Source organism: Brassica oleracea, chromosome C5, assembly GCF_000695525.1.
Source record: "Brassica oleracea var. oleracea cultivar TO1000 chromosome C5, BOL, whole genome shotgun sequence".
Taxonomy (NCBI): Eukaryota; Viridiplantae; Streptophyta; class Magnoliopsida; order Brassicales; family Brassicaceae; genus Brassica; species Brassica oleracea.
Window position 1 is genome coordinate 17,570,066 of NC_027752.1, and position 10,924 is coordinate 17,580,989.

Consider the following 10,924-nt stretch of genomic DNA (forward strand, 5'->3'; position numbering starts at 1 on the left):
GTTAACCCACACGTCAATGGTCTTAGAAAGCTCCTTAGATGTTTCAGATATCTTGCTCGTTTTTTCCTCGTGTGAAGATGCTACAGGTGAAAGCTCTTCCAGGTCCTTTATTAGATGCTCCATAGCGTTTCCCTCCTTAGGCATTGTCTCCACTGCTTCCACAATCCCAGTCTCGTCCCCTCCTCTTATCTTATCATCCTTCACACCAATATCCCTGCTACCCTCCACTTCTTTGCCCTTGCCTCCTCCGACAGTTATCCGTTCACGCGGCATCGAGGCGTAGATAGTTTCCCCTGTTCGCTTACTAAGGATTTTTATCTCCTTACTCGAACAGTCCTGTCCCTTATGTCCCCACCTGCAGCAGACATTGCAGCGGGGAGGAAGCCAAGGATAATTGACTTCGACTTCGTGTGAAGCTCCCGCTTTGTCCGTGAAAGTGATCTTTTCCACCAGAGTCTTATGTAGATCGACTTCCACTAGGATTCGGGCCATGTCCAGCCTCACACATTTCTCCGTGTTCGGATGCAGTTTCACAAAATGTCCCACTGCCCCAACCAGGCACTTCAGACCTTTATGAGAATAAAGTGTGTTTGGTACTCCTCTGAGGTCAACCCAGAGTGGCATGGCTGACAAGTCTGGAGGATGCTGAGCAGACTCTGGGGTCCAGACATTAACCACCAACGGAGTATCCGCTATATGCCAATACTTTCTTTGAATCACCCGGTTCCTCATTTGATCATTTTCAATTCGGAACAACACAGTATTCTTCGCAATAAACTGGACATCAATCTTGCTACCCGCCTTGGGAGCGCTCCAAATACGATTGACGGTTGCGTGAATTGAGCCCACGTGGGGAGCGTCTCCAATGAAGTAGCCCACTACGAAACTTTTCCAGAGAAGCTCCGCCTCGTCAAAGATCGCATCTGGGATTTGAAGTGTTGCAATGCCATCGACAATGTCGATAACAGGTTCCGCTCCTGCTCTACCGGCCAGGTCCTTCGACCATGGGCTTGATCGGACACGCTCTTCCTGCTTACCTCCGTCCCTCCCTTCCGAATGTTCTCCATGGTTTCCGGTCATAGATTTGTGCCGATTCTCACCACCATCGCGTACCTCCGAAGCTGCTCCTCCGTCAGTTGACTGAGTGAGCAGGGCGAGAGATGATGCGCCACCGTCATGAGTCTCTGAAGCTCCGACTCCCTGGACAGCTGGTGGTGTAGTGAGCGACGTAGAGCTTTGAAGACTGTCCGTTTCATGCGTTGACCCCTTCGCCGGAGCTGCAGTGTCGCGCGAGGTCACGTCTGGATCCTCTGTCGGCTCGCTTGGATCACCAAGCTCAGATGCGATCGGATCTCCCATAGTCGTCGCTGGCACGCCCATGAAATCGCCGGTTTGAGCTCCCGTGATAGGATTTCCTGGCAGCGTCGCTGGATCGCCATCGCCTGTAGCTCCCGTGATTGACTCCATTATATTTGTGTTTGTAATTTTATTTTATTTTTTTTTTTATTTTTTTATTTTTTTTTATTTTTATTTTTTTACTTGTGACTCTCTTGATAATTTTTAGATATTTCATATTTTTGAATATCTAATAGATATAAAATTAACAATAATTAACATATTTAAATATATTTAGATATATTTGGTATCCAAAATATTTTAGTTTGAATCAGATTCGGGTCTGGTTATCTGGATATTAAAATTTTAGATCTGTTTGAGTAATTAATCAATTCTAGTTTGGGTTTAGTACTGCTTTCAAATCTAGTTCATTTTGGTTCTTTGGATCCAGATATTTTACACAGACTTACTTTATTCTACTAATATAAAGCAAAATAAAATAAATGTAAAACAAATATTCTTGATTTATTTAACATATATAATTATTGGACTATACTTTAAAAATACCAATAAAATGGTTGAGAATCGTGTCAATATTTTGGGCATGTTGCAAAATTGACGTAGTCTAAAACCAATAACATTTATTTTCTTATAATGTGATCTTTTCATCGAGCACCTGAATTTTGTTTTTAATCGATTTCACGAATTTTCTTTTCTTTTAAAACTTTTCTGATTTCTGATTTTTTTGTTTCAATCTGATTATGTTTATAATTTTTGGTCTGATATGAAAACTCTGTAAAGAAAAACATTATTTAGCTTAACTAAATATCCGACTTTGTGTGTGGTATTTCTTACCTCAGTTTTCTTAATTAATAATCAATCACAATTATTTACTTCCTTTGTGTATAGAAGCCTCAACTACGGCTAAGTTCGGCAAGATACAAGACTTTTAATTTCTAAAAACATTTTCATTCCATCATTTTAGTTGATGTGAATCTTAATCATTTTTTAATTTCTTTCTTTCAAAATGATATTTTTAAATAGTTGTGCGGAGAGAACTTTGGTTCACTAATACAAAGGTTAAAAATGCAAGGACTAAATATGAACTGATTAAAGAAAATTTGTGTGAACACATTAAATTTTCTGCGGTAGTATTAAAAAAAAATAGTATGTGAACACATTAATTGTTAAATGATTGCGAAACCGACATATTATCATACTCAAATTAAAATCGATATGACGCTGACACGTTTCCAATATAATGTGAAAGCATTAAATGACAATGCTTCTATTTTAATATATAAGGGATCTATTGACAAAATAATATTACATATATATTTATTTTAAAAAAACGTATGTTTTATTTGTCAAAAAACGTATTCCCTCTGTTTCATTTTAATTGTCGTTCTATGTTTATGCACATAAATTAATAAAATATATAATTTTGTATATTTTCAAAAGAAAAAACACAATTACCTATATACCTAACCATATTTCAATCAAAAAAAATAAAGTAGAGAATCTTGTTAATAAATTTTGCATTTAAACTATAAAATGACACTTATTTTGAAACAATTTTTTTTTTCTAGAACGACAATTAAATCGAAACGGATGGAATATCTTTTAGACTTTTAGTTATGATTTGGCTTGATGTGTTAATTACTTAATAAACTCTTGCGTAGCGTCAGTTCGATAGTACTACCACATGTAAACAAAAGAAACGTCAATAAGTCAATTGCTATATCAGTATCGTTAATGTTACTATGTATAGGTGTCGATCTAAGCTCCCAACTACACATACCACCGTGGCATTTAATACACACCTCAATGCCATTTTTTGCTTTTAAATACAATAAAGTCCATCAAATCGCCAACAGAAAAAAAGAAAAAGAAAGCAAGGAAGAAATAATTTAAAAAACAAAAGAAAGCATCTGATAATGAAGGATCTTCATTTCCACATCTTCCTAGTCACCGTGACGGTCATTGCATCCATCTCCGCGGCAACACCGACGGCTCCTGCGGCCGGAGGAGCATTGTCGGACGAATGTAACCAAGATTTTCAAAAGGTGACTTTGTGTTTGGACTTCGCGACCGGGAAGGCACCAACTCCGTCTGAGAAGTGTTGTGACGCTATTGAAGATATAAAAGAGAAAGATCCAAAGTGTTTGTGTTACGTGATACAACAAGCCAAGACAGGAGGACAAGCTTTGAAGAATCTTGGTGTTCAAGAAGCCAAAATTATTCAACTTCCAACGGCTTGTCAGCTCCACAACGCTAGCATCTCCAATTGTCCAAGTACGTTTGTCGTTATTTTGGCTGTTTTCCTTACATATACTTCTAATTTTTAGTTCTTATCCCGTTTTTCTTTAATTGAGATCTGATTATGACGTCTTTCATGTGTGTGTATACTAATCAACGACATGCAAATTAGTTAGATATTGAGGATATCTAGAGAAATTGTATATATTAGCTTTTGATGAGTTTAAGATGAACAGCAGGTGAAAAAGCGTGAACCGGTAGAAGTAGAACTATCTATATGATACTTATTGTTTCGACTAAGACAAGTAGTTCAGTGATTTATACTACTAGCATTATTGTGTTATCGTCGTATATTTGAAACCTGTAGAATTTATGTTGTTGACAAACAAAAAAAAAGAAAGAATATTTGTTGTTGATATATATACATGGTTATGCTCAGATTTGAATATCCTATTGCATCTTGAGATTCAGTTTCTCACAATTGCACATTTGAGGAGAGTTAAAAACATATTACTGAAATTATTATCCTTTTAATTTTTCATATAAATAATTGAGTCATTTTCAAGCTATATAAATGAAGCGCCATGCATGTCATGTACTCCCTCCGTTTCTAAACGTAAGTAGTTTTAGCAAAAAGAGTTTGTTTTACAATATAAGTAGTTTACATATTTCAATGCATCTTTTTCATTTATTAGATATTGTATGACCAATGAAATAATGTTTAGTTTTTAATAATTGGTTGAATTAATTGGTTAAATGATATATTATTTTAAATAACAATTTTCTAAATATTCGTGCTTTTAAGCAAAACTACCTATAATTAGAGACGGAGTGAGTAATTAGTTTTATTTTTATTGTTACAAGTTTTAATTTTCCAGGGCGAATGACCTTTTTATAATTTAACTGATGATTTAATCATTAGTTTAATTTCGTTGTCAGAGTTACATATAAAATTGTTTTCTTACGCTCAGAGAAACCAACCAGTAACCAATTTTTGCTATAAATTCTTTAATGCGACAGGTGCCTCGGGTTGCAACTATTTTACAGAACCGCATTTAATTTGTCGAACATTTATCAATATAACCTACCGCCATTTTTTCCAAATAGAGTCAAATTTTTATAGTCTTTACAATTAAATAAGAAACTCGGGGGTGAATTTTAAAAAAAATTATATTGTACGTAAATATTGTAAATGAATATAACAATATACATTCGGTTACCAATAGCTTTTTTTAGATCTGATTAGAGGTGAACGTTCGATTACCATTTAGTTCGAACCAGATCCTTGAAGATTTGGTTCGGTTCGGATTTTTGCGGGCTTGGTTCGAGTTTAGGTTCGGATAACCTATTTAAATTTTTTAAAAAAATTAAAATTCATATATACTTTAAATTTTTCAAATTCTAAATATAAAAATAAGAAATAACACATAAATTTGAATAATGTATGCCAAAATACTTACACTTAACATTAAAATTGGTTTAGCTTAAATATTTGGATATGAAATCAATAGATATTTTAAGTATTTTAGGTATTAGAAGTATTGTTTAGCTATTTTAAACATGTACTTATAACTATTTGTATATATTTTTAAATATTTTGGAAAACTTAAAAACGTCTTATATATTTTTTATTATTTAGATATTAAATTTTAAAATAACTAATATATTTAAATATATAAATCTTGTTCGGATATATTCGGATGCCTAAAATATTTTGGTTTGGATCGGGTTCGGTTCCGGTTCTCTAGATACCAAAATTTTGAACACATTCAGATATCTAACCAATTTTGGTTAAAATTCAGTACTATTCTTTGGATCGGCCTTGATTCGTTTTTTTGGGTTTCGATTTTTTGTCCAACCCTGTATTTTTATTATGACAAAATTTTAAACGAAAATGATGATGGTTCATATTGATTTTGGGTATGCAACAATTTTTAAAGCAAAACACATTTTACTATGTATGTGGCCCGTTTAGTTAATCATTAAAAATGGTTCTAAACCCATTTAAGAAAAATAATGGATTGAACTTACAAAACGTTACCATTTCAGATTGTCGATCGACACTTCCCTATATTCTTTGTTGGTATTGTGCCGAATAGAAAGGGGGTTAGGGTTAGGAAAGTAAATTTATTGTGCAATCCATGTTCTAGCTAAGTGATTTCAATAACTTCAAAACAAATCTTAGTTGTATGGACCTCTTGTAAGATTTTCGAACAATATTAATTAATAAAATCATACACTTGCTAGAGTAATAAATTGTTTCTCAATTAATATATAGGAGATTATAGTAATCACATAAATCAAAACAATACCTCTTATTAATTTACAATTTATATATGGTAAATAAATTAAAATAATTATTTCATTTATTTTATATGGTATATAATTATATTTTAAAGATATTGACATACATATATAGTATATTTTAATATAAATATTTATTATTGAGACTTCCTACTCATATTGTTTTTATTAAAATTTATATATTTGGTGTAATAAAAAATTTAAACATTAATCTTAAAATTTTCGATGTGGTATTTTTCGATGCAAATTATAAAATTAAATTATTAAGGTCTCAATACTCTTTCAATGCAAAGTTAAAAATTAACATATTTATGTATTTTTAAATGGTACATAGTTTAATTTAAACGATATTAAGTATTAAATAATATATATATTATTTAACTTGAATATCTATTAAATTAAAATTCATTTTAATACGATTGTATGATCATTTATATTTTGTTAGAACAAATAAATTAAGCTGTTGATCAAAAAAATTTCAAAGGGAATTTTAACTTTTTTTGTAATTTAAAATCATTTAAAAAAATCAAAATATAACACATAAGAAAATATCTAATTTTTATTATATGGTTAATGTGATTGTTTAATTTCATTTAATAATATAAAATTAAACAAAAATGAGAAAGAATGTAAAATTTGTTATTAAATCTTTATTATTCATAATCATTAATTGGCCAGATATATGTTAATCATATTAGGTAACTCTATAGTTTTTATATAAGGAAATAATACGCGTTTCTTATATTTTGGGTTAATATAATGTTCTTTAGTAATTAGATTTTGGACAAATCAGTAAAGTCATTTGTAATTATTACAAATTTAAGGTTATAATTTTTTAAATGTTTTTCTATTAATACACATGGGATTTTGCTGGTTGCTTCCTGAATAACGTCATGTGAAATGAAGATAAATTTTCGTTAAATTTTCAAGAAGTTTTCTTCTTGTAATACATTCATCTTTTGGTCAGTTGACATTTCTAATTAACTGACGCTGTGTTGAAATGTGCATGAATGAACAGAGCTTCTTGGGATTTCGCCGAGCTCGCCAGACGCAGCCGTATTCACAAGCAATGCCACAACAATAACACCGGAGGCACCGGCAGGGAAGTCTCCGGCAACTCCAGCGACGTCTAGTGAGAAAGGAGGATCAGCTTCTATAAGAAATGATCACGCCGTTGTGGCTCTAGCCATCACTTTGATTACCGTCTCCTTCGTCTCGACCTTGCCTATGATGGCTTTGGCTTAAACTGTAAACATGTGGGGCTTTGCTGTACACGTGATATTAGGAATGTAATCATTTTCTTTATTATGTCGTGGTGCTTTTGTTTCAAACGTTCAAGACTTTCTTTTCATGTATGTTTCGTGCTTCGAACCATTTGTTGTAATAGTAACTTTCCCACGTTATTGGATCTGTTTTCGCACATAACGTTATGTTATACTCCCTCCGTTTCATATTGTAAGTAGTTTTAGGAAAATGTTTTTGTTTCAAAATGTAAGTAGTTTTCGTATTTCTAGATAACTTTTACATTTATTGAATACAGTGTGACCAATCAAATTAAATAGACTTATTTTTTATTGATTAAATTATATCTGACCTATTTACTATAAAATACTTTTTAAAAACATAATAGTTTTCTTAATCTTCGCGCTTTTAGCCAAAACTACTTATATTATGAAACGGATGGAGTATTAATTTGAGCTTTCACATGCTAGCTGTCGAGCAACATTTTTACAAAATAGAAGCTTTTCTCAAGACTGTGGTCAGTAGTACCAAATGAACTGTATAAACCCATAATTTTAATCCACTTTCCAAGTTCCAATATAAAGCCTAAAAAAGGAGAGATGATTTTAACTTAACTGAGTTTGTGTTGCAAGGCCAAAGCCTCCGCAAAGCTATTATATACTCCCTCCGTTTCATAATATAAGTAGTTTTGGTTAAAAGTACGAAGATTAAGAAAATTATTATGTTTTTAAAAAGTATTTTATAATAAATTGGTTAGATATAATTTAACCAATAAAAAATAAGTCTATTAATTTGTTTGGTCACTCTGTATTCAATAAATGTAAAAGTTACCTAGAAATACGAAAACTACTTGCATTTTGAAACATAAACATTTCCTTAAAACTACTTACAATATGAAACTGAGGAAGTATTTTCCTGACATGGTCATCCTGGAGAAAACTTGTGTGATGTGTTGGAACATAGGTTGGAGAGGCTATGAGATTTTAAGGAATATCACGTGTCTGCCTTTTCTGTCTTGAATAGCTCTATGTCTCTCCTCGTAGAAGCTAAAGCCATCTAGGATCCGTGAAGAATGAACCCACAACTTTTGCAAGATTTTTCGTGAATTGGAATTTGTTTTTTTTTGTTTTTTAAAAAAAATGGAATTTGTTAATCCTTGAAGTGATTTAAATTTCATTGCACCAATAATAAAAACACTAAGATAAGAACAGCGCTTTTTTGAATTATATTATTAAAACTAGGGATTTGTCCGCCCTATGGACGGGTAGGTTTAAAATAAAATTCTTTATAGTAAAATATAATTTAATTTTACAGAACATTTAAAACTACTTTAAATTGAATATAATAAATATAATTGTTTTCTAAGATGATGTTGTAAATTTTATTTGTTAACATTTAACGTTTGAACAATTGTTATAATTTCTTTTCTAAGATCATTACCTTATTTGTTATTTGAGTTTTTTTGTTAAATTCTTAGTTTGTAGTGCATTAGGTTTGGATTTGGAATTGATATGTGTGATAATGATGTTGGCTTTTTAAAAATGTTGTGCGCGAGGAAGTGATTGCATGACGTCATTTGGAGGAGGAACTAAATGCGATGTGAGTGAGTTTGTATGCTTCCGAAACTGATTTATAGTATACAATACTGGTAAATTTGATTTGTATGAACAATTTGGATTGGAGAAGAGGTGTTCGGCTAATATATTTCAAAAACTCACAGACTTTCAAAGATTTTTGTGTTGTTAGTCGGTTAAGTTTGGAATCTATAGTCCGTTGAGTAAATGATTTTTTTTTGGCGTTTAAGAGTTTGTCATCATTTTGCATGGGGTATTTTTTTCCAAAATGGTTGAGATTTATTCTTATATCAAGTGATTCGTAATAATTTATGTTCAAAATTTTGGCCTCACACTGTTTATTTTAGCTATTTCAATCTCATAGTGATGAGTTTTTTATTTTATACAAACAATTCTCATAGTTTAATGTTGGTGATATTTATCCTATATGAAAGTTGAATAGGAGTAATGTATACTTTGTTTAATCATTTATAATCACTTAGTGTATTTTTCTCTTTTTCATAGTGGGATGATTGGTTTAAGGAACCTTAATGGCAAAAAAGGAACCTTAATGGTAATCTGAATTACGTCAATTGAATGATGATGTAAGGCATAACAAAGTCAGATTTAGAATGGTGGTAAAGTCTAGATTTGTAGCCATAGGGCAATGATAATGTTAAACCGATGGAGGTAGTAGGAGGAAAGCAATGGTTTGTCAGCTCGATCAGTTGGTCTAAATGTTAAATTAGTAATGTCAATTAAAACCAAAGATCTTAATAGGAAAACATGAAACTGCATACGGGTTCGTTTAGTCTGTTTATTTCTATTTCTATCTATTTTATTGAGTATATTGATATGTTTGTCATTTTAGTGTTTTTATTTGTGTGTTCCTCAATTAATTTGTTCTCGTATGTTTTATATGCTTATTTCACGATTAGTGATTTTATTACAGCAAGATTACGATTAGTGATTCATGATAAGTTAACTATCACATTATGTGTCATGTTTTACATATTTTGGTTTCCTAATATGAGAATTATTGTTGTGATAGGCATTGTAACGACTAATGACTAATTTTTGTAGTTGTTGATTTTTATTTGTAATAGTAATTAAAAATCTAAATTATTGTTCTTATTTATTTTACTTAGTTTTGCTTTCGATTTATATTTATTTTATTAATTATTTTTACTGTCTTAATATTTTTTTTTTTTTGGAATTACCATTTTCATTCGAAATTAAAAGGTTTTGGTTTGGAATATATATTTATGTATTAGTATAGCTTTTTTGGTTTTTGCGTTGAAGAGAAAAAACAATGAAAAAATTTGTAGTTTAATAGAATTTCAAATTAATTGTTATATAAATTATATAACTATTTGATACACGTTATTTTATATTTATTAATTTAGTTTTTATTTAGATTTGTAACCATTTATGTGACTGGAATTTTTATCACAAATATACAATATAATTTCCCCGACATATCTTTACATTTTTAATCAATCTATATTATAATAGATCAGTTTTTGCTCACTCCTTAGCGCGCCACGTCATTGTTTCGTGGGTCCCATTTTTAAAAATTGTAAAAAAGTGTCAAGCCTATAGCTCGAACCCGGGTTATTGAGATATAAACACCAACATTTATACCACTAAGCTAACTGATACCTTTGTACATTGATGGCCGAACCTAATATATATTTATGAAGGTCAGAAGCCCTTGCTTCTCCAGCTTCCTCTGAGGGTCGGACCTACAAGTGTGTTATGGATTTCATTTTTAAATGAAATTCATCACGTTATATGAAACAAAACTTAAGTTTGCAACAATTATGGTTTTCCTATATTGTAAACTGTTGTAGTTTAATATGAGTTATTTTCATCATTGTCTCAAACAAGTCTGAGTTACAGAGTTGCGCTGTGTGTATGTTCGTAATCTATTTTTTCACCGGTGAACTCTTCATGTCCCCATCTTAAATCGCTTGATCATAAATGTTCCTGATTTGTAGCCCCTCTGTAAACCATATATATATGATTCTCATCTTTGATGAACTCAATCTGCATCTCCACAAAACTCATTGATTCCTCTTAGCTTTAACCATCTTCTAGAAAATGTTTCTCTCTGCCTCTCCAGTTCGTCAAACCGGCGTCCCGGCGTTCGTCACTCAACCTTCGAGTCTCTCCGTCTTGGACTTAGTAGTCAGAGCATAGCCTCTGGCTTCCTCCGCTTCTGGGATTCC

At 31.6% G+C, this 10,924-nt stretch overlaps 1 protein-coding gene across 1 annotated transcript; it reads left to right on the forward strand.

Moving 5' to 3' along the window:
* The first annotated feature begins 3,195 nt into the window (after positions 1-3,195).
* Positions 3,196-7,323, forward strand: LOC106343879 (non-specific lipid transfer protein GPI-anchored 1-like). Its single transcript, XM_013783223.1, has 2 exons — positions 3,196-3,630; positions 6,917-7,323. The coding sequence occupies exons 1-2, from the start codon at positions 3,273-3,275 to the stop codon at positions 7,141-7,143; spliced, it is 585 nt and encodes a 194-aa protein (XP_013638677.1). The 5' UTR covers positions 3,196-3,272; the 3' UTR covers positions 7,144-7,323.
* The last annotated feature ends 3,601 nt before the right edge of the window (positions 7,324-10,924 follow it).

Excerpts from the sequence above, each read along its gene's own strand:
- LOC106343879 (XM_013783223.1), top strand. The coding sequence starts at position 3,273 with ATGAAGGATCTTCATTTCCACATCTTCCTAGTCACCGTGACGGTCATT. Across the intron at positions 3,631-6,916 it reads TAGCATCTCCAATTGTCCAA|AGCTTCTTGGGATTTCGCCG; the intron begins GTACGTTTGTCG and ends ATGAATGAACAG.